The sequence below is a fragment of the Aptenodytes patagonicus genome, chromosome 6 (assembly GCF_965638725.1).
Source record: "Aptenodytes patagonicus chromosome 6, bAptPat1.pri.cur, whole genome shotgun sequence".
NCBI lineage: Eukaryota > Metazoa > Chordata > Aves > Sphenisciformes > Spheniscidae > Aptenodytes > Aptenodytes patagonicus.
Genome location: NC_134954.1, coordinates 12,065,191 through 12,092,855, shown reverse-complemented (window position 1 = coordinate 12,092,855; position 27,665 = coordinate 12,065,191). Strand labels below are relative to the sequence as shown.

Genomic DNA, 27,665 nt, shown 5'->3' with positions numbered 1-27,665 from the left:
CATATCAAAGTTTTATTTTGTCCTCAGGAGGAAGATTACACAGAACCATCCTTACATGACATTGGATATTTTACAGAATGTAGTATCAAAAAAGAAATATATATATATATAAAAAAAAATACCTTGCAGTTACATGACATAGCCAAGGGTACAGTTCTTAGCATCTGCAAGTTCGACCTTCCTGCTCCTCTACATGCCCTACAAATGGCTTTTTGGATGATAGCAAAATGGCAGAGTGGCTTATTCACTGATGACTCCTTCCTTGCATGGCAAAACCAAAGGAGGAGGAGGAGGAGGACAGGCCCAAAGGAGGCTACAGGCATGCAGAGAGGACAGCAGGCAATTTTTGCATGATGCTTACAGCTATAGGAGGGTTTTGCTGGCAAGTGAAGGAGATGATGTCCCCGCTGAAGGAAGGTAAGCTCACCTGACCTTGTTCCTTGGTGGGGCTTACTTGTCTGCGTGGGCCATGGAGGGAGGCGGGGAGATACGAATACTTCTGGTGTGTTAGGTGAGTTGGGGTCAGTCTAGAATGACTTGGACACCTGCAATAGGCCAGAAGAGCCATGAACAAACACTGAACACCGTCAGTAACCTGTAAATCAGCCAAATCAATGGCCTTAAAAGCAGTTTAAAAGTGACTAGGTTCTTGCAAGAATGAATGCACTATCATGCAGGACTACCCAGGCCCCTAAAGAAGACGTGAAACCCCAAGGAAGGGCATTTTATCTGAAATGATTCTGCTGAAAATAAGTATTGCTTAGGTACAGCAGATGTGATGCTGTCTCGTGTGTTGGAAAACTTTCCTTGGGAGGCCTGCTGTGGCTGGAAACCATTCCAAGAGCTAGTCTGGGGGGAGGACTGGAGAGGGCTTGAGGTGATGGAGTGTCAAAGTTTTGGTGGCTGGAGGTGAGGGTGACACTGAGTCCAAACCCCGCTCCCTGTCCTTTTGTCCTCTGTGGGGCATCCATCCCACATGGTGGGGTAAGGGTAGCCCATTTGGGTTGGTGCCGTCTAGGCAGCCATTAGCTTTCCAGACATGGCTGAAGTTCAGGGCTAGTGTGGATGCATCCTCACATCTGTGGGGCCAGGTGGACATCACCTGAGATGCCATCAGGCAGGGACATTTGTTTACAAATAAAAATAGTAGCAAACCCCCAGGGGTCTCTCACTACTCCTTGCACAGAAAAGGTGGGGGACCTGTGAGGTCCACGCCTGCCCAGGTGGGTTTCCCGTGCTGTCCGTAGCCTCTGTAGCTCCTGCAGTTGCGTCGTCTGAAGGGAAGATCTGGATGGAGAGCCCTGGGGGTGGAGGCAATTCTCTGTGCATGGCCCAAAGCTTTGGTGGCAGGGAAATGCTGCCTCCATTGCTGTGCCTTTGTCTTGGCTTGGAGGGGGGCTCCCCGGGAGCGTGGGTGAGGTTTGGAGGTGGGCAGCACAAGCTGAGGATGCCGGCTGAGATCTGGCCCTTCGCTCCCTTCCCCCAGCTCCCTAGCAAGCATTTCCTAAGAGTGCAAGCGAAGGGACATGGGACCAAGCGAAACAAATGACGTGGAGGGCTGGCAAAGGCCTGGCATGTGCTGAGCATTGTGGCTACTGCTTGCGAAAGACCAGAGTCTGGAGCATATTAAAAAACAACAACAAGAAAGGGAGCTGTGGCAGCAGGCTGCTTAGTCACTCATCTCTCCAGCTCTGGGTCCAGAAATGTCCATCTCTCTGAGGAGCCTGTTTTCTTCTCCACCCAGTCCACATAGTTGGAGACTTTGGTGTACACACCATACACCTGCTTGCTGCCACACTCCTCTGGGCCACCCCATGAGACCAGCCCTTGGGCCACCCATCTCCGGGTTCCCGGGTCCTGGATGACGAAGGCTCCTCCACTGTCTCCCAAGCAAGTGTCCTTCCCACCTTCATAGTAGCCGGCACAGAACATGTTCTCAGTCACGCTGTAGTTCCCAGACCGTGACTCGTAGCTGGTCTTGCACTCCGCGTGCAGCACCACTGGCAGTTTGACGTACTGCAGGATGTCGGACAGTGTTCTCATGCCCGAGCTGATGATCTCGTCCACTGTGATGTTGGGGTTGGAGATACCCCAGCCAGCCACCAGCCCCAGTGTGTTAGGGTGAGGGCCCTCCAGCTCGTGCTCAAACTGGGGCAGGCAGACAGGCATGACGTAGTTCCCCATGGTCACCTTCTCCTTCAGCTTGACCAGAGCAATGTCATGGTTGTAGTTCTGGATGTCAAACTCCTCATGGAGGATGATCCTCTCCACTGTCCGGTTGACAGCCTCCATCTTGTTCCTCACGTCATGAAGGGCCAGGTAGACGGTGACGTGCTCCTTGGAGACGGGGATGACAGTCTTGTCTCGCCGCTGGGAGCGGAGCACATGGGCGGCCGTCAGCACCCAGGAGTCTGAGAGCAAGGCCCCGCTGCCAAACCATTTGTCGTTGGGCACCCGGGACATGTCCTCCACCACAATCAGGGCCTGCCAGGGGAAGAAGCCAGGCTCTGCGTTTCGCCCGCCAATGATGCGCTTGATGATCCCAGGCAGAGGACGAGCTGGCCGGCCGCACACTGGGGACAAAAAGGACAGGACAGTTACTCCCAGCACTTACATAGGGAACAAATGAAAAGGGACATCCTTGTAGATTATGCCACATGGCTGGTTATCTTCAAACCAAATGCTCACTTGTGTCTTTTTTTCCATAAAGGGCAACTCTTCTTTTCTCGGTGGATAAAGCCCATCATCCCTGCCATCTTCACCTTCTCCTGGAATAGTGTGTGTGAGAGCTTGGAGCAGGCTGAGCATTACATCCCATCCCCTATGCTAACAGGTCTTTGGAGGTATGTCTGGGAAAGGAATGTGTCTGTCCTTCTGAAGGATTTTGCTTCCTGAAGGCAGCCCCAGCTACTTTCATGTCTTCCTTGCCTGGTGGAACCATTTCTGGTGGCAGCGGTTTGCCCTCCTGGGAAAGGGGCAGTCTATTGCTCTTCCATGAGGATGGTAGGGTGACCTTGTTCAGCCCTTGGGAAGCTAGTCACGGACAAAGAGGCCAGTCTGAAGCCTGCATGGGTTGTCCAGTTTATTCTGCGAAGTAGGAGCCACCCTATGTTTCTCTAAGCCTGACGGCTCAGACATGAGACCAGGAGACCCCAGTGCTAGTGGTGTGTCTGTCACCAACCTGCTACATGACTTTGGGCTCTTCCCCTCTCTCTGCTGTCTGAGCTATTCCGGCAATACTTTTGGAGCACAGAGCATCTTTCTTTGCTCACAGCCCCAGGATAATTGGGTCCAGCTCTTCAAGAGTTAAAAGTAGCCATACCAAGCCCTCTGGATGTCCCATGCTTTCTGTGGCTGTGGACAATGAGGCAAAGATTGGAGAAGTGTCTTGTCTATGGTTCAGTAGAACCTGTTGGTTTCCAGGATTTGGGCCCCCTTTCCCCAGGTGCCCATGGAAACCCCAGTCCTAGCATCTGCTCCCACATGGCACCCTGGGAGACCCAAGGGAGGATCTCAGGCAGCTGTCCCAGGAGGTACCACTAGGCCTTTGGCATAATCTACCTGCAGTGATGAATGCACATTGCTCAGCACCATCCATCATTACACCTTTGGGGCCTGCAACACCTTCACGGTGGGGCAGAGGGTCCGAACTCCCCTTTCATCTCCCCAGTGCACATACACCCTGGAGTGTGGCTGTGTGGCTCCCATGGTTATGGCAGCTTGCTCAGAACAGGCCATTATTCTGCTGGCAATGAGACAGGACTGAAACCAAGTTGAGCCACTAGACCCCATGCTGGACCAGGGAAGGAGGCATCTTCAGAGCTGGGAGCTCCGTGCTCCTGCTGTCCTGGCTCTGCGGGCATCCATCCTGGGTTTGGTCATGGGCAGTCAAGGCCCAGTTAGTCCCAAAAGTTTGCTCCAAAACAGTAGCTTCCCAGCTGCCCTCTCCTTCCCCACCCTTGCTGGAGGCTGTGAAAGGATGATGTGAATGCTCTTGGCCATAAGACCATGGACTTTCTAGGCACACTTCTGGCTACCAGCCCAGGTGGGTCTCAGGCCCAAAGAGTCTCCACTGAGTTTGGGAAGGGTCAAGCAGGGCAGGGCTGCAGCACATGTGGCCCAGTCACAAAGGGAGGTGGAGAGCCCTTGATGAAAAGGGTGGGCTTTTGCCAAGGTCCCATGTGCTGGACCTCTACTCCAGAGAGGCTGGAGGCTCATCTGATGTAAAGAGTGAGGTGTTGCCCACTGGGAATGAATATAGACAGTCAGAATTGTGTATAGCACACTATGGGGCTGTGGAGGCTTTCATCGAGGGTTAGCTACCCCAAAGCTGTACCAGATCTCCTGACATGGAAGTCAGGCATGGATTCAGCAAAACACGTGAGCCAGGGTGGGACTTCAAGCACCCTAAGTAGTATCAGATCTTAGTCTCGATTTACACCTATGTGATCTGTGCTCCAGATGGGGACCATGGTGCTACCAGATTCCTTAAGGAAGGGCAAGTGGAGGGATCCTTCTGCTGTCTCAAAGACCTGGCAGATGCTATGATTTCTGCCAAGCCTGTATTGCAGTAAAACAGGGCTGTGACTTAAAGGGTTGTTGTACAGTTGAGCTGGTAGGTGGGACACGGAGATAGCTTGAGGGCCAGTCTGCACTTTGCAATTCTTCACTTTGCAGTCCAGTTTCTGGAGTGATTTGGCTGGATCCACACCACTTCAGAAGCAGAAAGGCCAAATGAGTAATCCTGCAGCCTCACTGTGCCCTGTGAACTTGCTCAGCACTTCCCAGACCATCCAGCTGCTTGTCCAGCTCTTGCTCAGTGTGCCAAGAAACCCAGGGGAATGCCGGTGGGAGGACTGGAGCCTGACATCATCCCAGCCTCACCCCTCGCGCTGAGACCTGTCACGAGGTCTGTGGTCTCATGGCCATGGCATTTACCCTCCCGGAGGAGCTGTGGCTGGAGAAGGCTCGGCCATGGGATGTTGCCTAGCGCCATGGACTTTACTCCTGCACCTCAAGTCCTCACCACAATTCTGGCAGCCAAACCAGCATCCCTCTGCTCAGCTCCTCAACAGACCCAGAATTAATACCTGAAGAGCCCTGACGTGCTGCCTGGTTTGCCCCCAGGAGCTTTATCCAGGCGCTGTGACACGGCATGAGGAAGAGGAGGGACTCAGCATGCTGAAGGTGGCTCTGAGAGGATTGGACAGGGTGGGCAGGGACAATCCTGCCCCTGGGGAACTTAAGCCTTGGGACATGGTTGGTGTTGGTTCATGCCTGTGGCAGCACTGTGGAGGGGGACTCCCAGGTTGCTTGGGGGTGCTGATGTCGCTGCAAGGTTGTGGGAGCTGATTTGGGCTTGCCCTTCTACAGCTGGAAGAGTGCTGAATCACAGCAGCTCAGGTGCTGGTCTCACCCCTCCGAGTCTGCAAGGGGAACCCACATCCTCCATGGAAAGTTCCAGGACTCTGCCCCCATACCCCCTGTTCTGGGAGGGGAGGATGCAAAGCCTCACAGAAAGAGGGTCTGACCCCCCAGGGCGATGGGATTGGGGCTGAGAGTTAGCCTTGCAATCAGGGCAGGAGCACCAGGAGCTGCTAACATGGATTTGTTGTGGCTGGGATCTGCTGCTAGGAAAACTGCGACTCCGGCAGAGAGGGAGCATGGTGAGTGTCTCTGCATCTGCTTCGCTCCCTTGCCTTTCCCAGTGCTGCAAGGAATAGAAAATGTGCTCAGGCAAATAATTCCTGCGTTCCAGCCCAGCCCAGCTGGTCTGCTGCACCAAAGCTGACGGCTGTCCCAGGGAGATGGTTTTGGAGGAAATGCATCCAGCCAAATATTTATTCTATTAAATTACATATCAAAAACGCTGACCAGGCTGCAAATGCTCCCACTAATGGCAGAGGCAGGCATGGAGTGGCCTGGAAGAGGAGTTTCTATTGATGGGGAGGTGGCGTGAGACACGGGGAAAGATCTGAAGAGCAGCTGGCCAGCTGCTGCCTGCAGATCCCGATCTCAGGAGAGCATCACCCTCTCTCTGGGATTTTCCATTTTCCTGAAGTCTCTCTGACTTCTGTCACTAATCAGGAGGCCTGGAAATGGCCCATGAAAGCAGCTATGGCCCCAAAAGATGTCCCGGTATGCTCCCAGCTCAAATTAGTTCAGGCTGAAACATCAAGGAGAGATGCAGGGAGCAGTTGCTGCAACAAGAGCAGCCACAGCCCTGGTCTCAGAGCTCCGTGGGCTGCAGGGAATCTCAGGGGGTCCCTCCTCTGGCCTTGCAGTCACTCAGCGTGGCTGGAGATCAGATACCCTCCATGGGGCTGAGCCAGCTCCCGAACCCCGGGGTGGTTGCAGCTGCAGCTGCTGCACAGCAGCCAGATCCCTGCACCTCTCCAGAGAGCCATCCCTGCACATCCGACCACAACCCGCACCCGAGGCTGCCTCCAGCCCCTCTGCCTGGCAGCCAGACCTGGCCCCATGCTTGGCTATGGCCAGCCAACGTCCTAGGGATTTTGTTTAATCCCGAGTGGGCACCTGGCCTGGTAACTTGCTGGCTGCAAACATTTCTGCCACTGCTCAAAGGCTTGGGACTTTTCCTTCCCTGCGAAGTGGCTGGGTTTTTCTGCAAGGCTTGGAGAGGCGCTAATTGCTCCTGCATGTGGACACACTGCTAATAGGAGCTGACAGCCAGCGGCGCTGTGCAGGTAATGCTCTGCCCTTGGCTGCAGCCATCGCCAGTCATGCTGGGGGCTGAACATGGCCAGTGAGCTCTGCCCTGGGGCTGCTGGTTTCCTTGTCTGCTGGAGCGGGGAGCTGGGGGAGCCCTGACAGCCAGACAGCCAGGATGGTTATGATCCCACTGCTGCCCTATACTGCCAGGGAGACATGCCCTCATCACTGCTGCCCAGTGCCACCACTGCACCCTGACCATCTGGGCCAGCCGTGATAGCAGGAGGCCTCTGTCCCCATCACCCTCCCGGCCATACATTGGATACGTATAGCCAAGGCATATGGCATTGTCACCAGGGAGCAGGGTCCCTGCCTAGGGAAACAGCAGGTCAAGTCAGGCACGGAGGCATCCCCCCACCCCCGCACGTCCCTGCTCCGCACCCCTTGCCGTGGGAACTGGCCGCCCCAGCACTAGTACCTGGTTGGCAGGACGGCAGCTTGGTCCCCAGCTCCTCACTCCTCCATACCCCCGATGCGTCGCACGTGTAGGTGGCTGCAAGAGAGCAAACCGTTAGCTGGGCTCTGGCCCTGGCATGGGGGGGTGTCTTTTGCAGCGAGATGTTGCCCAGCTGACTGGACCCTTTGAACCCTTTTCCAGAGCAGGAGGTGACCTGCCTTTTACACTCTCTGTGCTCCATTCCCTGGGGAGCCCTGGCAGCCCTGTCCCCAACAGGGGACATGCCACCATCCTCAGTTTCACTGCCTTCTGGAGGGCTGTGCTGCGCCCTCAGCCTCGGCTGGGAGCTGCCGCCCCATTAATGCTGCCAGTGCCCATTTTGTTAATGCATGCCGGATGCTGGGACCAGATGCACGGGGCCAGCGGGTGTGCAGGGGGATATGAGCAGGGAGGCAGGAATGTGAGGAAATCCTTTGGCTTTGCTTGCTGAGGGAGGAGGAGGAAGAAGGGCTGGGGTGTGTCCACACCCCCTCTGCTGCCCAGAGCTAGGTCCAAAGGGTGCAGAGACCTGTGGTGCTTGGCAAAGCACCTTGTGGTGTCTGTGGTTGTGGACCAAAGGGATAAGGTGGAAACCCAGCCTGCCATGATCCCACTGCTGTCTGTTCAGCTTTGGCTACTCTGGACATTTGGGTGCTGGGACGGGGAGTCTTGTGGAGCCCTTTCTGGGGCTGCTGGACCTGGTGCTCTCTCCAGAAGCAGCTCCTTTCACAGAAACACAGAAAATTTCATATGCTGCCGGGAGCAGATGGCAGGGTGAGAAGGCATAGTGGGGGAGAGAAGCCACATTGCTTCACAAGCCACACGTAGACAAAGCACCAGGCAGTGCTAACTCCATCCTACCTCATTGCGGAGCAGGATGCAGCCAGTCTGACAATCCAGGCAGTGCAGACGCAAGGTACAATGTGTGTAGGCTACATCCACAGCCTGCTGCTTGCAGAGCATCCTGGAGCGGCCATCCCAAGCTCCCCCTGCTTGCAAATGTGCGCACGCACAGCCACATGCCCACCCGCACCATGCCGTGGGGACGCGGCCCAGCCCCACCGCTCACCAGTGCTGTTGGGGGCCATGTGGTAGTAGGGGTGCTGGCAGTGGTACTGGATGGCTGCTCGGTAGGTGGTGAGGTTGTTCCTGGAGGAGAAGGTGACAAAGCCGTGCTCCAGCTCCAGTGGCGCTTTGCAGTCAGCAACTGAAAGCCAACACAGAAGTGAGGGTTGAGCTCTGTTTCTCGGGGTGTCGAGCCAGCCTGCAGGCAGGTAATGCTGGGCTTTGGCATGTGATGATGGTCCTATGGGGCAGAGCAAGGGCCCATATGGTCCCGTATCCTCTTTCTCTAGGGCACTGCAGGGAGCACAGCTGACACGACCTCAGATGGCAGCAGGAAGCTGTCCCCAGGCAGGGCAGCCTGGTCCCCACCACGGCCACCCTGCAAAGACAGGGCACGTGTCTGGCACCGCTGAACACCAGTGGCACGGCTCGCCCGCAGGCTGTACGGCCAACACCGCTCACGCTGGTGGAGACTCCCGTGCTGGGAGCCCCTCCTGAGCACTTCATTGGTGCAAGATCTCTCTGCTAAACCTTCGAGGGGGGAAGAAACCTGCGCTGGCAGGTGAGAGCTGTTGGGAGATGCTCCCGGAGTATGTCTTTGCATCCCTTACCAATGGGCAGGAAAAAGCAGGAAGTGATTCACTAACCTACCCCATGCATCAGGGGTGCTCCTCTATGCACAAGGCTTTGCTGAGTGCATGGCCCCATCTCTCCTTTTCTGGGTCTTGCTCACCAAACAGTGCTGACAAGCATTTACAGCTCAGGCTGAGCAACCCTAAGTCCTGGCTGTCCTGTGATGGCAGGAGATGAGGGACGTTGAGAACGTGGCTTGGCTGGTCTGCAGGCAGGGGGAAGGCCAGCAGACGTGGGTGAGATCCCACCTGCTCCATCGCCCAAGACGTGGGCAGGTTTGGCTCTGCTTCACCCATCCCTGGTGTGGGCTCAGGGTCTGGTGGAGGGAGGATTTCTAGGGTGCCGTTGCCCTTTCCCATGGCCTGTCCATGGTCCCCTTTCTCCCCCACATCCCTCACAGTGCCCTGCCCAGCCTCTCCTCCCCAGCTTGTCCCCTGGATTGGGCTTGTGCCACCCACCCTAGGAAGGACCTCAGGCTGCAAGGTGGTTCATCCACCAAAGACAGGAGTCACCCCGTGGGAGCTGTGGCTCCCTGCCATGTGGGCAGTTCACAGCACACTTGGGTGATGCTGTGCAGCCTCCCCCTGCCGCATCCTGGGGGACCTTCCCCAGGGGAGGACAGGAACCGGGGTCTGATCCTTCTGGGAAATGCAGTGCTGCAGAGCTGGGTTCTGCCACATTTAAGATGAGGGGTTGAGTAGGGGATGGGTGACTTTACGGAAAGCAGGTCCTGTGCATCAGGGATGATGTGAGATCTGTGGGTCTCCATGTGCTCCAGAATGGGAAGGGGGTGAGGACAGGAGCCCTAACTCCTCATGCAGTGACCCAGGTTAACGAAGAGAGAATTCACTAGAAGCAGTAGCTGGCACCAGGGATATGTACTGATGCTCAGGGTTAGCTAACTGCTTGGGTGAAAAAAGCCTGGTTTATGGCAAAATGCTGCAGCTCACTGTTCACCAGGGTCCCCTCCATCCCCCTGTAGAGACAGCAGGTGATGGGATGGGTGTGTGGGTGCAGCCAGGTTGGGTGGAGGCTCTGGGTACCCGTGGCTTGCAGAGGGACAGAGGAGAGGACACAGACCCCTCTCACCAGCCCTGGGGGTCCCTGGCTGGCCTGAGCTTTCCTGCACTCTTCCTGCGGTGCTTGGGCACAGAGCACTCCTGTGCCACGGTGCCAGCAACCGTGGGACCTTTATAAGGTGCTGGGGGATGCTGGGGCTTGCAGGAAGGAGGGAGTAGATGTTGGGGGACCAGCCTGGCTTGCACAACTGCTCTGGGGTTGTTTATGGCTGCAGGGCAGCACCCACTGACATGCACAGCCCATCCCCTCCCTGTGTGTCCCACAGGCCTGGGGCGGGCCTGACACCTGGAGAATGGGCTCTTGCACAGACGTGTTGCCCCACCAGTGTCCCGGGTCCTGCTGAAAGGGTGAGGGGAGGGAGTTTGTGTCTTGAGCCTTCCCAGACTTTTGCCTTGGGGAAGGGGGGCCATTTAGCATCTTTGCCTTCGTAGGACCAGAGCTGGACCGAGCTTCCCAAAATGCACCTCCTCCTCCTCTCCAAGCCTCCGGTCCACATCCCAGATCCTCCCAGTGAAGCCCCCAATGCCTCAGGGAGCCTGGGGTGTATGCCTGGGGTGCTTGGGGACATGGATGGAGCTGAGCTCTGGCCTCCTTCAGCTGCAACCAGCCTGAAGTCGGCCCGTCCTCACCTCTGCAGGGCCAGCAGTGGGGAACAAAGGGGAGGCGGAGGAGCATCCATCCCCCTGCACTGGTGCCAGGGCTCGGTGCCTGCAGGAAAGGGCTGGTGATGCCAACCTGTCCTCCAGGCCTCCTTGCCCGGAGGGTCTAAAAGGTGCCAGCACACTCGGAGAGAGGAGAGGAAAGAGTGTTTCTTATTCATGATGCTGGGCCAGGGACGAAGGGCAGCGGGAGGCTGAATCCAAACAAACAAACAAGCAACCAGGCGGCCATGCCACACTCCTTGCGCAACCGCTGCCTTGGAGGGGGAGCCGAGCTGGGCCGAGGCATCTGAGCGGAGAGGGAGGGATGCGAAGGATGTGCTGGGAGCTGGCAGCAGCACACGGTCCCCGGGCAGCAGTGCCGGGGCTGGGCAGGCACCCTTCCTGTGCGGTGGCACGGCAGCGGTAAAGGGGGGCTTGACTCCAAATTTCCTTCCCTCTGCTCGAGACGGAGTTAAGAAAGCACCAGGCGTGGGGGGGTTAAGAGTGCCATGCCAGTTAGACAAGCCACGGAGATGGATTTGGCAGCCAGGCCAGGAGCAAAGGGGACCTGCCCTGGGTACCGGACAGATCAGAAAGGGGCATCGAGACAGGCTGCCCGTCGGGGCGGCGTGGCCAGCGCCAGCCTCACGCGGCCACTTGCTCCGAGCCGGCTCTTCCCTCTGTCTGGTTGTCGGCTCTATCTGCAGCTGCACCGAAAGCAGAGAGGAAGGAGGAGAGCAGAGAGAGAAAGCCCAATTAGTGGACGAGCAGAGAGAGGCATGCAGGAAACCCAGCCCCCAAAACACCAGAAATCGTTAATGAGTGCCCGGCGAGCCATGCCAGGGTGCCACGGATGCTGGTGGAGCCATGGCCGTGCGGGGGACCTGCTCGCTCTGCTCGGCCGGGGCGACCTGGGGACAGCAGCTGGGAGAAGCCGTCACGGGGTTGTGTTTAGCCTCACCAGGCCACGGAGCTGGATTTTATCCACCTTGGCTGAGAGTTTTTCTATTTTCTGCACTGCTTTCTAAAACCATTTTTGCTCATGCCCTGCCTCTCCCAGACATCTCGGGGAGGTGGGAGGCATTGCAGTTTGGAGGCCTGAATTGCCCATTTAGGGGCTTCTTGGCTTTCCAAAAAGAGTCTTAGAAATTTAGTGTAGTGAGTCATATCACACAAGAAGGGACCAGTTCCAGCCTGGCTGGAATAATGCAGGTAATCATTTCAAGTTTCTCCAAAAAATAATACTTTTTGGGGTTAAAAATATTTACCTAGATTTTTGTTCTTTTTTTATTAGGCAATGCCAATTTTTGTCTGATCTCTGCTCAAGCTGGATAAAATCAATGGGAGACTGTGGTAGCGAGAGTGGTAGGAGTGGGGAGTTCCTTGGTAGGGCAGAGGCATCATTAGCCCCATACTTTCTAAGGAGCCCTTTCAGATATGAATCTATTTAGCAGCTCTGAGAGCCTCCCGTTTTCCATTTTGAGTGAGAAAACATGAATTAAAACTCCAGAAATACTCTCCTAAGGTAAGATCCTCCAGTATCATTAAAAGAAAAAGGATCTGCCCAGATGGGGAGAGCCTTGATGCCAACATCCCTTGAGATCATCTTGTCCTGCCTCTCCTGGAAGGTCTTGGGACCTTCTCTGAGCATGTTTGCTGATTTTCTTCTCTCTGGGCCAGCCTTACAGCAGACTGAGCAGCAGCGAGAGCCTCCCTGAGGTCTGAGAGTGCTTGGGGGAAAGGGGAAATGTGTTATCAGGTACATCTCCCAGGCCTGAGCTGAGAGGGGAGCTGGGTTAGATGAAAGAAGAGATGATGCAAATCGTCACCCGTCCTTTCATATGGCATCCTTTCTTCTCCCTTTTTCTCCCATTTATAAATATTTGGGCAACTTTTCTCTCCCCTTTCACTTAGCTGAGCAGTGCCCAGTTCAGGCTAGGACCTGGGACCTCTCTAATGCCCTGGGTTTTAGTAGCCTTCATTGGGAAGGAAATTTGGACCGGGAACTAGATTATCCCAAATTGTCCCAGCTTTATCCAACAGAGCCAGCTCTCAGGAGCCAGGTTTGCTCTTTCTTTGACAGAGATAGCAAAGCGGCTTGCAGATCAAGTTATGTGAGTAATCTAAATAAAAGCACCAACCTCCTACTTGTGGCATTTGGAGCGAGCCCCGTTATGTTATCCAAGAACGAGCCAAAAGAGCTTTGCAGAGTTACGTAGCCTCTCTGGCTGGGTTTGTGTCTCTGAGTAAGGAACTCCGCTCTGGCACGGCAGCTGCCTTTAGCATGAAATTATTTCAGCAGGAAAAGGACATTGGCAGGGTGGGGAAGGGTGTCCTTACTTTTGCAGACAGGGATCTTGTTACTCCAGGTCCCGTCCTTTAGACACTCGATCTGGAAGGAGTCGCTTTCCAGGTTATCCTGTGCAGAAGATGCCAGCAAAAGACACCATCAATGTACAAGGCAAGGAAATTCCTCTCTCCATAAAAAGTCAATTTCTCGGTGATTTAGTCAAGATATATCCAGCCCCCCCTGCAAGAGGACTTTTCTAGCTAAAAATTGCAATAAAATCATAATGAAAAACTTGAGTTTTCTTGTTGCCAGCAACTCAGGGGCATGCTGAATGCAAAAGAACTGGAGGCATTTATTCCTGTTTTAGGTGCTGGGTTGGGTAAGGAGGCAGCTCTGCATGAAGGATGAGTCTGGGAGGAGATCAGAGAAATACCCAGCTCCATGTCGGAAGTCAAAGCAGGCTACTGGTTTGGAGGGAAGACAGCCACCATGTGAGTCACCCGCGCTGCCTGTGGTTCTCAGCTGTTTCCTGGAGAGGGCCTGCCAAAATCCCGGCCCCCTTGACTCGCCGAAGCTGTCCCAAAGTCCTGGAGGACCTCCCAGTCTGTGGAGGCTGGCCTCTGCAGGGCTGCCCAGGAAGCTGAGCCAGCACCCGCCGAGATGGGGAGCAGGCAGAGCCCTGGCAGCTCCCCCGGGGCTTTTGCTGACTTTTTCTCTGGCAGAGGTGCCAGATCTGGCATCCTGTGAGCTGGCCAGTTCCGGAGAGATGATGAGAGGGTGGCTCGGGAAAGTGCCATTTCCTCTCTTCCTCTGCGTCTTTGGGAAGGAAAGACAGTTGGTGGCTCTCAGAGGAGGCTTTGTCCTTGCCCCTGGGAAGGGGGTAAGGATGGTGTGTGGGTTGCGTCCACTCTCCCAAACAGAGATGCAGCGGCTTTGGGAGGAAGGATCCCCCCTTTCCTACCCAGGTGCCCAGCTCCACACCGCCATCCCATACCTTCAGTACTTTGTAGCCGGTGTTGCAGCTGATGACAACCTGGTCTTTGAAGGTGTATTTGGCTTGGGAAGGCTCGATTTTCCCATTGATCGGTGGTTGCACCAGTGGGCATGGGTTTCCTTTGAACAAAAAGCAAATGAAGCAAAAGACAACTCAGCTGAATAAATGGAGGAAATGGAGAGTCCCAGCTCTGCCACCCAGTCCCTGTAGCAGGATCTGAGCATCCCTGCCCTGCTCTTGCTATTAGCCTACACTAGCATGGCTCAGTCAGGCTCTTCTTCTAGAAGGAGTGGAGGCTCTAGGTCTTTCTCCCAGTCCTGGGCTGTCCCTGGCTTTGGGCATTACAAGGTTGGGAGCTAGTAACAGTAGCTTGTGCAATCATCCTGCCCAAAACTGCTCTGCTTTGCAATGTGGTCTTGTTTCAGGGCCCATTTGGCATAGGGAAAAAAAGCACCCTTTGAAGGGAGGGCTCCGTGTTATTTTATTCCTCTCTTCTTGTGATTTCTGGAACAGACCCTTTCTGGAGACAGAACCATGGACCACCAAACTCATGATCTCCACCGGGGTTTGTAAAGCCCTTCCCATTGCCCAAGCCCAGCAAATGGGGGAAAGCAGCAGGAGTTACCAATTGCTGTGTACGACAGCTTCCAGCCCCTGTTCTCTCCCGAGTTGTCACTGTGGAAGAGGATCTGCACACTGTTGGTTTGGGTTTCAATGCGTCCCGGGGACTTCTCTCCACAGAAAGGGCCAAACTCCCTATGACCAGCTTTGATCTGCCGAGGCAAAGAAGAGTGGGTGGCTTGAGGGGGATCTTTGATCCCTGAGGATCGTTTCACCCTGAGGTTGATGGATGGGGCTGCAGTGGGGTCAGTGGGGCTTAAGCACCATGTGTTGGGGGAATGTGAACTGAAAGAGGGTCACTATTGGCTGAGAGGGTCAAAATCAGACGTGGTAAGAGACATGGGTTCAGCTGAGCACAGGGCTCCTGCTGGCTTCATCACCCCCGTTTAGACTGGGGCAATTTTGGTCCTATCACCAGGGCACCAGGGAAATGACAGGAGAGCAGGACAGGAGGAGTGTGCAGAGCCCAGCTCACCTTGATGTAGTCATAAGGACAGGTCACCTCGGGGTGGTCTTCCACGTCAAAGCTGTCCTCGAAGCTCAGGGTGATGAAGAAGCCCTCCTCCAGCTCGATACGGTACAGGCAGTCCGAGCTCTTGGGGTAGGGGCTGGGAAAGTCGGCGCTGGCGACCACCCCGCTCCTCTGGGTGTAGAGGTTGTCGCTGCACTCCACTGAAACACAGCCGTGGCTCGCTCAGCACCCTGCCAGCTGCATCCCAGCCCTGACCATGCTCAGGAGCCCTCCCAGTGGACTGGGGTCTGCTGGGTGGGTCCATGGACCCCGAATGTGGGTCCACGCAAGGAGAACCTCACATAGCCAACCTCCAAATATGCCTGTGGCATAGAGGTCCTGGGCTGAGAGCTAATCCCAGCTAATCCACATGATGCGGATTCAGAGCAGAGACTAAATCTTAATTTCTCTGACTTGAGGAGGTCTACAGGGCTCAGATGAGGTGCATAGCCCATGGAGAAACCACATCTCCTTCCCATGCAAGAGGACTGCAGGCCTTGGGCACTCCTCAGTCCCAGACTATTGGTTTATAGGGCAGGAGGCACCTCGTCCCTCCTGACAGCAAGAGAGGGCAGTTTGGCCTGTGTTTCGTAGGTCTGTTGCCTGCTCAGGGACCCCTCTGTGTGACCATCCCCACGTCTGAGCTATGCCTGGGTGGTACCTTTGCAGGTCCTGTTGTCGGAGTGGAGGATGTAGCCAAACCTGCAGGAGCAGTAGTACCCGCCGATGTAGTTGTGGCAGTAGTGGTCACATGCCAGCTCCTCATCACTTTTCTCCAGGCACTCGTCCACATCTAGGATGGAGATAACAAGGAAGGGAGGTCACCCTGCAGCCCTCCACACATCGCTCCTCGTGGGGACATTTGCCACAACACTGAGAAATTAGTTGTCCCATGTGGTGGGTCACACGAGCACCCAGCGAGTCCCATATGGTCCAAGGGCTGCACACAAGGACTTCTCTTGCTAGGGTCCCCAAGGCTGGCCTGGGATGTGATCCTAGCAAATTTGTTATGCTACCCTAGCAAGCTGGTCCTGCAGGCTTAACTGCTGCTTACCCACGGCAGTGTAATGGGCGTCGAAGCCAGTGAAGCGTTCCTCGTTGGAGAAGTCGGACCTGAATGTGAGCCCCATGTAGGGCCCCGGGGACAGGATCGCTTGCTGGCCTGGAGCCTGCTCTGTGTCTGTCGTCTCCCTGCCACAGAAGGTTGCCAGCTCCTGGTCCTCAGCTTCGATCTGTGTACAGAAAGAACGGGTGAGGGCTCGGCAGTGCTTGCTGAGCACTTGGATAGTGCAGGAGTTTGACATGTCCTGGGGTGCTCCCCAGTGCTGGTCACCTCTGAATTTTCTCTGTGTGGGGCTGTGGGTGTCTGTGAGCCTGGAGAGCCCATGGTGCTCTCCTGGGGGAGGTCAGGCTGGGCTTGGAGTCATGCTCTGCATCTGAGAGCTCAGGTCTCTGCCTGCGCTTGCCCAGCCTGTCCCCTGCCAGGGCTCAGCAGTGTCTCCATGGGGCAGGCTGCCCGTCTGGCAGCCTTTGATAGCCACAGCCTAAGGATGCAGCTCTGCACCCCTGGGTGCCACGTCCTGGTCAGCCCTGTGCTGCCTTGGCCCTAAAAATAAATTTCCAGCCATTCCCGCTGCATTCACCTCACCTTCTGCAACCAAGCATGACCCTGCGGATGCTCAGGGCATGGCAGGTCTGACTCCCACTGCTCTGGATCTCTGAGATGCCATTACTGCAGTAAAGCAATTAAATGGTTTCTGCAAAATGAACAGAGACTCAGGTCTGCCCACTCCTGCCTGTGGTCACCCTCTGAAGCAGATGCTGAGAGAGCAGGTAGCACCCAGGATGTGGGGAGGAGCTGGGGCGTGTAAGGGGAGGATGCAGGGAAGGAGCCTGTGTGGAAGGTAGGGTGAGGACAAGGGCAGGCGGCTGGAAGAAGGGGTGTGAAAATCAACCCCTGGCCGTGTCATTCCCACTCAGAGCTGTCAGTGCCTGAGATGCTCCCCCTCGCCTCCTCCCTCAGCCCAAATGCTGATCCAGGCAGCAGCATCTGTGTGAGCTGTGAGCAGCTTCTGGGAGAGCACTGGGACCCCAGAGGAGCCCCTGCCCATCGGTTTTGCGTCAGCTCAAAGCAGCAGCCATAATTTGGATGGTGTTTCTGTCCCCTGGGATGGTTGGACAAGCTCGGTCCTGTCCCTGCCACCCCTGGTCGCTGTCTGGTTCCAGACCTGCAGTACCAGGCACTGTTTGGACTTGGAGCCACACGCCCAGAGGGCTACAGGAGGGGACCAACGGGCCAGCGTGCCCTGTTGTCATGTCAGCATGCTCACTAGCCTCTATGTGCATCCCTTTAAAGCATGCCCGTGCCTTCAAGTGCTGTAATACCTGTGGAAAACCCTCCGGTTTTCCCTGAAACCCCCTCCCTTCCTTTTTCCTCACTGTTTTTCCCATTTCAGCATTGACCCCGTCTCCTTCTGCAAATCCCACCCCCAGCCCCTGTCTCGACCACAACCTCTCCCACCTCGTTCCCAGCACCCTGCCTACTTTCCCCCAGGAGATTTGAATATGAATAATCCCTTGGCTGAGGAATGCGATGAACGCCACCACGCACTATTGAGGCTGTGACGAAGCGTGCAGCCCCCCAGCCCGTGCCCAGGGAAAACAGCTGCCTGCTCGGGGACCCACGGGGTCCCGGAGGTGTTGCAATGCCATCCCTGGCTTGCGTGGCCTTGGTGAGGCGAGACCCTCCTCCGGCTGCATCCCCGTCTCCTGGAGACCCTCAGGATGTGCCAGCCAGGGAGGGTCTGGGACTGAAAGGGAAATTTCCCAGGGCTGAACAAGCAGGCGGAAACTCGCTCACACCAGGAAAAGCCAACGTGGAAATGGCAACTCAGCATGCCTTGACATTGCCTCCAGATATTTTCCATCCTCTCATACAAGCTGGAGCTGGCCAGAAAAGAGAGAGACTTTCCGATGATAAATTTTGAGAATTTGGAGAAAAAACACGCGCCCTGCACTGGGACAAAAACCCAATTGAATTTCTTTTTTTTTTTTTGTGAAACAGCGTTCTGAAAAAAAAAAGGAAAACAAGTAATTTGGGATCCATCTGGTTTCAATCCCTTTGAAATACACTGTGGTGCTTTAGAATCTCTTTTAAATCTGAAAGAAAGATTGTTTTGAAATGAAATAGTGTTTCAGACTGAAAAACGGGAGCGCCATCACCAAAAGCGGAGGAAAATGGCATTTCGGCCCTGACACGCAGTCATAGCTGTGCAAGTGCGCAGCACGCACCCTTTTCTGTAGAAACTCTTTTTCTTAAAGAAAGCTGTGGGAAGGAGCAATTTCCAGCCAGCTCCTCCGTGCAAGGCTGGTGGCTGTCACCTCTGCAGGGGCGCATGAGCCACCGTGTGAGCTCCCATCCCTTTCCTCCAGCCCCGGCCGGTGCAGGACCTGCAGCACAGCATCACCGAAGCATGGGAAAACCTCCCCGGTGCCCCGTGTCTTGGCCGGAGGATGCTCCCGCCATGGGGCCAGCCCCAACACTGCCCCCAGCATCTCTGGATACAGCCCCGGAGTGGCAGGATGAGGCCCGGGAGAGCCGTGCTCTCCTCACCGAAGGTATCCATGGCCCCTTATCTGTGACGGGTCCCATGCCCCGAGCCATAGGGAGCAGAGACAGCCCTCCAGCAGTAAACTAAACAGAGAGGTCATCATCCCTGGTTAATATTTGCTGCTTCTGCTGAGGACTGTATACTTTTTCATAGATCATTTACATCCAGCGAGCAGGCTAGTAATTAAATCCTGGTTGTTTGTTTGGAGTTTCTCCCTCTCGGGTCACGATGTCGACGTTTTCACTAGAGAAGATGTGTCCCTGAGGGAAATATCAATTGCTGCAGAGAAATTCCCTATAAAAATACGCTGAAAGAATCCTCCTTTGAAAAATAAAATATAGTGACACTCTCGTGCCTTAAATTTACCCTTGCCACTGCCTCCTGCCGTCTTCCCTGTTTCTGCTTGCCTCCTCATTCCCTCGTTAAGATTTCTGCCACTCTGGATGGAGGCAGATGGGGGTCCCTCCCTGGCTGTGCCTCTGTCTCCCTGCATTTTGGCTTGGGCTGTGGCTAAGAGAAGTGGTGTCCCAAGCCGTGTGGCCCCCCTCTGCCCCATACTGATTTCCCCCTTCGGGGCAGGAGGAGGGAGCTGGGGTGCCCCGGCTCGGCAGCAAAGAAATGCTGCCCCAGGGCATGGGCTGCTGGGGATGCCGGAGCACCGATGCTCCAGAGATGCCTCCTGTAGCAGGCGGGTTAATGAAATGCCATGAACACCAAGGGGAATTTGGCCCGGCGGTTCAGTGTCTGCCGCCGGAGAGGAGCAGGCAGCCGGCAATACGGAAACGCAGCCGCCACCCCCCCCTCTCCAGCCCTCCAGGAATGCACTAATTGGACTGACGAAGGCCAAACATACCACTTGTAATATATATAAATGTCTCATTAGGCAGAGAAATTGCAGTGCTGGGCTGAAGACACTGGGAACATGACATGGGGAGGAGACGCTCAGAGACAGGGAAGGGCATGAAACAGCCCCTGCCGAGCCGCCTTGCAATTAGAGTGCACGCAGGAAGGCAACACCCAGATGAACGCGGGTTTTTTGCAAAATGACTGATGCTGCTGCTGCTGCTGACTGTCGGAAATGAGGCAGGGATGGGACAGCCCCAGCAGGAGCCTCCATCTCGGTCTCCTGGAGATCCTCTCCCCAACATGCATGTGTCCTCTCCCTGATACACATTAAGGGTCTGTTTGTGTGCAAACATGCACCTGAATTTCCACGGGAACGTACGTGGCAGCCGTACTGTGGGGGAAAGGGGAAGATGGCTGGTTTCCCCTGCTGTGGACTTGGCTCGACGTCTGGAGACCATCCCCTCCTGCGGGTTGCTGCGCCCACATGCCTTATTTCTGGGCCAGGCCTGTTTCCTGTGGGGGCTGGGGGTGCAAGGAGAGCCCAGGCGGCATGCTGGGGTGCTGATGGAGCTGCTGGCTCGCTCCCATGCCTGCTCCTCCTCCTTCCCCTGCATGGGGGGTGACTGTGGTCCCCGGTGGTGCAGGGGGTGGCCGGTGCCACCAGACTCCTCTGCACAGATCCAAACGGGATGGGAAAGGCGAGCAGCAAAGCCCTGGGCCCTCCCCTCCTCCCAGCTGCCTCCTGGGGATTTGAAGTGCTCCTCTTGGGAGCCCACACCCCTGGGGCATGGATTACCCCCTGGCTGAGGCTGGCTGACAGCACCAAAAGAGGATGCTCTTCTCCTGACCCCCCAGTTCATGCCAAGCCCTGATTTGTGCTTTTTCCCCCTCCTTTGAGCAGAGGAAGGTGTAAATGTGTCCTGTGCACCCTTCTCGAAGCCTCGGGCTGGGCATCCACTGCCCTGAATGCAGCATCAAGCTCCTTCCCTGGCCCTGCGCGGTCCCTGCCAGCGCCGCATCAAGCACCGAGGATGTCCCTGGGGACAATGCCGCCAAGCGCTTGGCACAGAGCAGCATGCAGCCCTGCCCCATGCGAATCGCCTGCGGCAGGGGATGGCACACTGTGAGCCCAGGATGCCGCGTGCAAAGCCGATCTGCTATGCACACTATACACTGTGCCAAACCTTGGGGAGACGGGGCTCCATCACACTGCAAATCTTTCATAATCACCCTCCCCGAGCACCGCTTCCTAGGGTGGTGGCACTAGCTGATGCTCTGCCTGCAGCCCTGCCTCCCCAGCTTGGCCCATACCCCTGTGTTCCCCTCACCATCCCTTCACCGTGGCAGGCAAAAACTGCCTCCTGCGCTTGGTTGGGCCCCTGGCCACCCTCGAGCAAATTTATTTGCAGCCACTGGTTTTGCCTGAGATGCCTGGCCAGCTCCTGGGCACCCACACATGGGGTTAGTAGGAGTCCTGCCTGGGTGACCACCCGATGGCACAGATCCTCCCTGGGGACAGGGGTGTGAATAGCAGCTGCAGAAAAGTGTTCCAAGTGCCATATGTGGGCCAAAGTCTGAACACAACATGAAGAGGTGCAACCAAGGGAGACTTGGGTTGTGTCAGGGGAGATGGGACCCACCGAACCCACAGTGTGTCACAGACCCCTCTGCCCTCCTGCCCTCATGCACAGTTGGAGACACCCATCACAGACGGCCCCTGGGCTTGAAGGAGTGAAGGGAAAGCCCTGTGGCATGTGCTGAAACCTGCCAGGTCTCAAGCATGTGCCATCCTGAATCAGGACTCAGTGGTAGGGATTGGGGTGAAGAGATGTAACCCCACGAGGACTGTGAGCCAGCAAGGACTTGCCGTGGGCTAACTGGGGGGAAATCCTCTCACCACAGGCCCCATCTTCACTTCAATCCAGGAGCTGGTCCCAAGCTGGCTGCCAAGCCCTCAGGGGCTGATTTCATTCCAGGGCTTGACCGAGCGATGTGCAAAACCTCATGGACAGGACCCCAGGCTCAGATCTTCCTAATAAGCTCGGGCATTCACTCATGAAGGCTCCTCAGAAGTCAGGATATCATCTCCCATCTCTGGCCCTCCACTGGGATTTCATCTCCCATCTCCCTGCCTTTGCCACAGTGCTCCTCAGTGACACTAGTCAAGCCACTTCACCTGATTTCCCGGTCACAGCCATGGCTTTCGGGGTGTCCCGGGCCAGTGCTGGAGACTTGTGTGCAAAAGTGCTCAGTGCTGGGTGACCCCAGAAAGGAGCTGGAAAAGCCACAGAGAGACCACCCGCAAGTGAGTAACCCCCAAATCAGCTCCCTGGGGACAGTGATGAGCCAGGCAGAGCCTCTGGAGGAGCACAGCAGAGGGCAGGAGCTGAAAGCCCAGCGCAGATGGCTGCTCCTTCGCCGTCCCCCTGGACGTGACAGGCGGCTGAGGGCGGCCATCCAAAACCCGGGGAGAGGCTGTCTCCGATGCGCCGGGGTCCGGAGCTCGGCTTCCCGAGGCAGCGTGCGGCTGGTGTTTCCTACCTGCATGGGGCTTCTTTGGGTAGGTATTTTGGGGGTGGCTGTTCCTCCCGTTCCTCCTGGCTCACTTCCCTACTGAAGTACCACTCCCCCTCTCTGCCATCCCCGTTTGCACAAACAAGCATCCCGGCCTGCGAGCATTTCTTTAAAAGCCATGTTCTTTTTATATATATACACACACGCACACATATTTGTGTATATATATAAATAAACAGCTATTGTTTTAATTAGCCATTGTTTCAGAGCTCTGGAAACCATTCCTTTCTGAAGACCACCCCGAAGGCAGAGATCTGCGTGGGTTTACAGCTCGGCTCGCCCGGAGCTTGCCACTCAGGATGACTTTCTACACTGCTCGAGAGCTTGGGCACATGGGCAGCCAAGGAGGTAAGAAAAGCACAGGCCAGGGCAAGGCGGCTTTCTGCCTGTCCCGAGCTGGTCCCCACCTTGCATCGGGGCTGTTCAGTCCCCATTTTGACCTCCTTCTTATGGCAGTCAAGTTGATGAAGACCCTGATGGAAAGCCTGGTCAGACCCATGGTCAGAACAAACAAGAAGGTGTTTCTTCACACACACACATAGGCATATAATCATATATTTAACCCGTGCAACTCTCTGCCACAGGATGCTGCAGAGATTAAAGTCACCCATGAGTTCAGAAAGCAATGGTACAAGTTCATGGAGGGGGAATCCACTGAGCGCCATCGAACACAGAAGTACCACCTGTGGCTTTCTGAGCATCTTCACTGGGACTGGCAGAGTATTACAGAGAAGCACCTGTATGTGCTGGGTCTATAATTATATTCTATAGCCATGCACTGTTGGCCTCTGTCAAAGAGCGAGCTGACGCTGTTTTTTTGTCTTGTGCTGATGCAGACAGAGGCTGGACACACAGACCCAAGGAGGAAAATAGCCATGGAGTCATTTGCTGCACTCCTTAACATTTTCTAAGCTGGTGGTTTAGCAGCATCAAGATTGCACCCCTACCCTGCAGAGTAGCCTATGGATCTCCCATAATCCATCCATTTTCAGCACTTTTCAAATGTAATTCTGTGGTGGAGGCTCCACAAGCTGAGTTACAGCCCCGAGCAAATTTATACAGCTGAGATCTAAATCCCTGTGAAAAATACCGCCTTCTTATGGAAATCCAGCGGCAGGGAGAGCTATGGTGCCAATTGGCACCACGGCCAAATAACAGGGAGCCTTATGAAAAAGAAAAAATGAGCAGGGGGTGAAGGGCGGGAGGAGGGGTAAAGCTTGGAATGGGGAAAGTTTCCAAGAAATCTGTTCCTTGAGCTTATTGGGTTTTTAAAGCAATGTATCTCTATATATGTCCCTGGCCCTTGTGCTTGGAGAAGATCCAGGAGAAGCAGAAAGAACTAATCAAACCTCAATGAGAGCTGTTAGTAGGAGAATGAATGCCAGCACAAAGGGGAAATTAAAGCAGCGAACAACAGATCCTAGAGGAAAAAAAAACACAAATGTTTGCTTTGTTTTCTTAGGGCAAGAATAAAATAATAATTTCAGTTAGCTGGCAACTAGCACCAGGGCTGAGTTCTGCGGTTCCAGACCTGGGTGCAACCTCCACCTGCCTCTCTGTGGAGGGGCAGGGTGAGGCTTGTGCCGGGCGATGGGGTAAGGCATGTTCAGCCAGGCAAACCTAGAAAGCACCTGCTTGCTACTGCTGGTCTGCTAGAAAGCACCAAACCTGACCAAGTTCAAAGATCTGGAGTACCCAGCTTGTCCTGGATGCAAAGGAGAGCCCTGCTTGGAGAGACCTGTGGTGCAAGAGGCCAGGATGCTCTGTGGTACTGCAGCGTGTGGCCCACAGCAGTTTCTGATGGATTACTGCCCAGCAATGAAGCAGACTGAAATCTTTTGTGGTTTTGGCTATGACAGCTCCCTGGAAACCTCCATAGCTTGTTTGTGCTGCAGGTATTTGCCAGCAGCGGCCCCAAAATTTTATCTCAGCTATAAAATGAGTTTGCACCGAGCGCAAGGGAGCCTTTGGGTCTGTGCCCTGTGGCTCGTGGGAGGCTCTGCTTGCAGACCCCAACTTGCAGTCTCAAGCTCAGGTCAAACCTTTCCCTTTTGCTTCCCTGGGAGCTGGACAGTGTGTCCCAAGAGCATGCAAGCTGTGGCCAGGGATCCAGGCTGGCTGCAAGGTGCACCCGTGGCCATGGCCTGTCAAAGGGTGCCCATCTCAGCGGTCCTCCTTGCACATGGCTGGCATCAGAGTGGCACAGGCTGGGGGTTTAGCCACAGGGGTTTCATCAGCCCACAGGTGTGTAAATCCCATTGAGTCCAATGAGAATTAGGTGCCCAAATGCTTTCAGAAATCTGGTCCTCTGTGGGTAAGCTCTGAATCTGGTGTCCCACTCACTGTCAGTCCAATAGCTGTTGTCAGCTTACCTGTGCTCTCCCCATTGTCCACTGGACTGACAACTCCTCTGCCCAATAAATGGTGAAAACAAGCTTTTCCCAGCTTTTCTAGCACTACCCTCTCTCAGCTGGTGAAACAGGTCTGTTGTCTACCCCACCATCTGCCCCGTGATATCACAGCTCACCTTCACATAGTCGTATTCACAGAGGTAGGATGACTCCAAGTCAAAATGCATGAAGTACAGCTTGATTTTAAATCCATCGGGCACAGAGATGTTCCACGTCACTTCTGAGTCACTGGGATAGGAATCGGGGAAGTTGGGGGACTGGATCTCCCCAAACATGTCCATCAGCTCAATGGCATCCACTGCGCAGAGCAGCAAGGCACAAAAGGACCAGGCCAGGGGGTACCTGGAAAACACACATGAGGAGATGAAATGAAACTTTGGCAATGCCAAAACCTGTTGAGGGCTCAGCCTCTTTTCCCAAGTGGGTCGTGTAAGGTCACACACTCAAAACGGCTGGGAGAGGAGGTGCAGCACCATGTCACCATGAGCAAACCCCCTACCAAGCCGTGGGGAGGCGGAGGTGAGGGTGGGAGCTGCACATGGCTCCTAGGAGGGGAAAGCCCCTTTGAAAGGTGGGTGACGCCAGCACCATGTGCAATGCAAAGGCACCTCCACAGCTCCCAGCCAGCTCCGGGCGCTGTCAGGAGCTCGATGTTTCTCACGCTTCTGGGAGCAGCAGCTGCTGGCAACACGTCCTTTAACTAATGGGGCTCTGATGGGCAAATCTTTATTTAATGGAAGAATAAACATAAGGATGCTTAATAAAATAATGACGCTTTCTAAATCGGTTTAATGAAAGCATCATGGCAATAACTGCTAAGTATCATTATTATTATTACTGCTTAGCCTCATCCTGCCAAATTGGGATCATTGACTCTCAATAAACAGCACACGTCTTTGCAGCTGGGCAAGGATGGACTGGGGCCCCAGCAGTATAACCCAGCATGTTACTCTCCACTATTTTCTGGTTTTCCCTTCCCTTCTCTTCTCTTCTCTTCTCTTCTCTTCTCTTCTCTTCTCTTCTCTTCTCTTCTCTTCTCTTCTCTTCTCTTCTCTTCTCTTCTCTTCTCTTCTCTTCTCTTCTCTTCTCTTCTCTTCTCTTCTCTTCTCTTCTCTTCTCTTCTCTTCTCTTCTCTTCTCTTCTCTTCTCTTCTCTTCTTCTCTTCTCTTCTCTTCTCTTCTCTTCTCTTCTCTTCTCTTCTCTTCTCTTCTCTTCTCTTCTCTTCTCTTCTCTTCTCTTCTCTTCTCTTCTCTTCCCTTCTCTTCCCTTCTCTTCCCTTCTCTCCTCTTCCCTCTCCTCTCCTCTCCTCTCCTCTCCTCTCCTCTCCTCTCCTCTCCTCTCCTCTCCTCTCCTCTCCTCTCCTCTCCTCTCCTCTCCTCTCCTCTCCTCTCCTCTCTTTTCTTTTCTTTTCTTTTCTTTTCTTTTCTTTTCTTTTCTTTTCTTTTCTTTTCTTTTCTTTTCTTTTCTTTTCTTTTCTTTTCTTTTCTTTTCTTTTCTTTTCTTTTCTTTTCTTTTCTTTTCTTTTTTCTTTTCTTTTTTCTCTTCTCTTCTCTTCTCTTCTCTTCTCTTCTCTTCTCTTCTCTTCTCTTCTCTTCTCTTCTCTTCTCTTCTCTTCTCTTCTCTTCTCTTCTTCCTTTCTTTTCTTCTTCCTTTCTTTTCCTTCCTTTCCCTTTCTTCTTTTTCTCTTCAATTCTTAGGGTACCACTCACCCCAGACGGAGAAGCACACAGATGTTGAGATCCTTAGAGGTCTTTTGTCATTAAACTCAGCTTTTAAAAAATCTCAGCCTAAAGAGTTTGTCCCAACTTGTTACCAACTTGTTTGTCCCAATGGAGGGCAGAAAGGACAGGTAAATCAGTGGCGGTCCATCTGACCTCGCATCAGCCTTGAGCTCCATTTGAGCATGACAGTGAGCATAAACCGAGTATTTCTCTGTGCAAGGGGAGAACACCGCCTGTGCTGGAGGTGCAAACACAAAAGCCTGTGCCATTGCATGGGACCCAGAAAGAGGAGCAGACCTCAGGCTCCTTACACCCAGTGGAGCGCACAAAGGAAAAGAAACATGCAGGAAATTAGAGCCATTAGAGACGAAAATTTCCGCTTTCTAAAATAGGTTCTAAGGCCTGGCAAAGGCTTGTAGGTGTGTATTACAGGTGCTGGAACTACTCGCATGTACACTTACACCCGGTTTCAAAATCAGGGCTTGATTTAGGTATGCTGGTGAGGAAATTGAAGCTATATAAGTGGATTATTTTTAACCTGTCTGTGTTCTTTCAAAACCAGGGCAGTAGATTTCTGGGGCTCATTTGTGTAGTGCCATCACTTTTCCCAGCTCTTCATTACAAAGCAAAGTTAATGGGAGCTGAGAAATTTGGATTGATTTTTCTTTCAAGCAGAGTGAGGCTGAACATGCCTTTTTCTGACAGCTTGTCTGAAACCACAAAAATATGTGAAGGGAAAATCTGTTTCTCCTCTGGTCAGAGTACATGCACGGGGCTGGATGCTCAGCTGGTGTAAATGGGCATCACCTCCTCGGCTTGAACGGGCCGTTTGCCGGTGCAACTCTCTGCTTTCCCTTTAAACAGGGGAGGCAAAACAACATCAAACTTCTTTCCCATGCCAGGAAAGTCTTAACCTCACATAAAAGTGATAAACGACCGTGGCGTGCACAGAAACCTGAAGCCCATGCAGCACGTCCAGCCTCGCTCACACCTTTCGCCCATGGACCATGGCAGAGCGGTACACCCGGGCTGCGCGCCCGTCACCCGAGGCTCCCTTCGGCTCTGCCGGGATGCCGGCACGCAAGCCGGGCTGCAGCACGAAGCCGAGGCATGAGCAACGCCTCGTTCGCTCGCAGATGGGGAAACCGAAGCCACGGTCATCAGAGGGAAAGGTTCCTCAGCGGGATGGTCCCCCTGCCCGGCCATGCCCCGAGACCACAGCGTGCGGGACCCCGGGGTCAGCCCGTTGCGGAGGCACTCACCTCATTTTGCTGCCGGGAGGGTTTGCCGGCGGGTTTGGCGCGGAGGATTGCTGGCTGGTTTGGAGGGGACGGCTTTGCCTCCTTCCAAACGCTCCGCCGTCCGCCTTATCTCTGTCCGGAGATTTGTGAGCGTGTGCGCGCCTATGTGTGTGTGCGTCTGGAGTTGTCTGGCATTTTCCATGCAGGTCACGCCTTCCCCTGCCTGCAACCGTTCCCCACATCCCCACAGGCAGGCAG

General features: G+C 54.5%; 1 protein-coding gene across 3 annotated transcripts; it reads right to left on the bottom strand.

Annotated features, from left to right (window-relative positions):
• On the bottom strand, positions 1–27,665 carry MASP1 (MBL associated serine protease 1). 3 transcript variants are annotated; one of them, XM_076341114.1, is made up of 11 exons: positions 27,429–27,665; positions 24,562–24,787; positions 16,058–16,235; positions 15,665–15,796; positions 14,968–15,164; positions 14,497–14,644; positions 13,872–13,990; positions 12,928–13,006; positions 8,238–8,375; positions 7,151–7,225; positions 1–2,573 (listed from the first exon to the last, which is right to left on the bottom strand). In XM_076341114.1, the coding sequence occupies exons 1-11, from the start codon at positions 27,647–27,649 to the stop codon at positions 1,678–1,680; spliced, it is 2,409 nt and encodes an 802-aa protein (XP_076197229.1). In that variant the 5' UTR covers positions 27,650–27,665; the 3' UTR covers positions 1–1,677. The 3 variants fall into 3 exon arrangements, with proteins under 3 accessions (XP_076197229.1, XP_076197230.1, XP_076197231.1); XM_076341115.1 differs by having other exon boundaries at positions 1–545; XM_076341116.1 differs by lacking the exons at positions 1–2,573; positions 7,151–7,225; positions 8,238–8,375 and adding an exon at positions 10,996–11,294.

Excerpts from the sequence above, each read along its gene's own strand:
- MASP1 (XM_076341114.1), bottom strand. The coding sequence starts at position 27,649 with ATGTGGGGAACGGTTGCAGGCAGGGGAAGGCGTGACCTGCATGGAAAA. Across the intron at positions 15,165-15,664 it reads CGACAACAGGACCTGCAAAG|TGGAGTGCAGCGACAACCTC; the intron begins GTACCACCCAGG and ends GCTGTGTTTCAG. Across the intron at positions 2,574-7,150 it reads GCTGCCGTCCTGCCAACCAG|TGTGCGGCCGGCCAGCTCGT; the intron begins GTACTAGTGCTG and ends TTTTGTCCCCAG.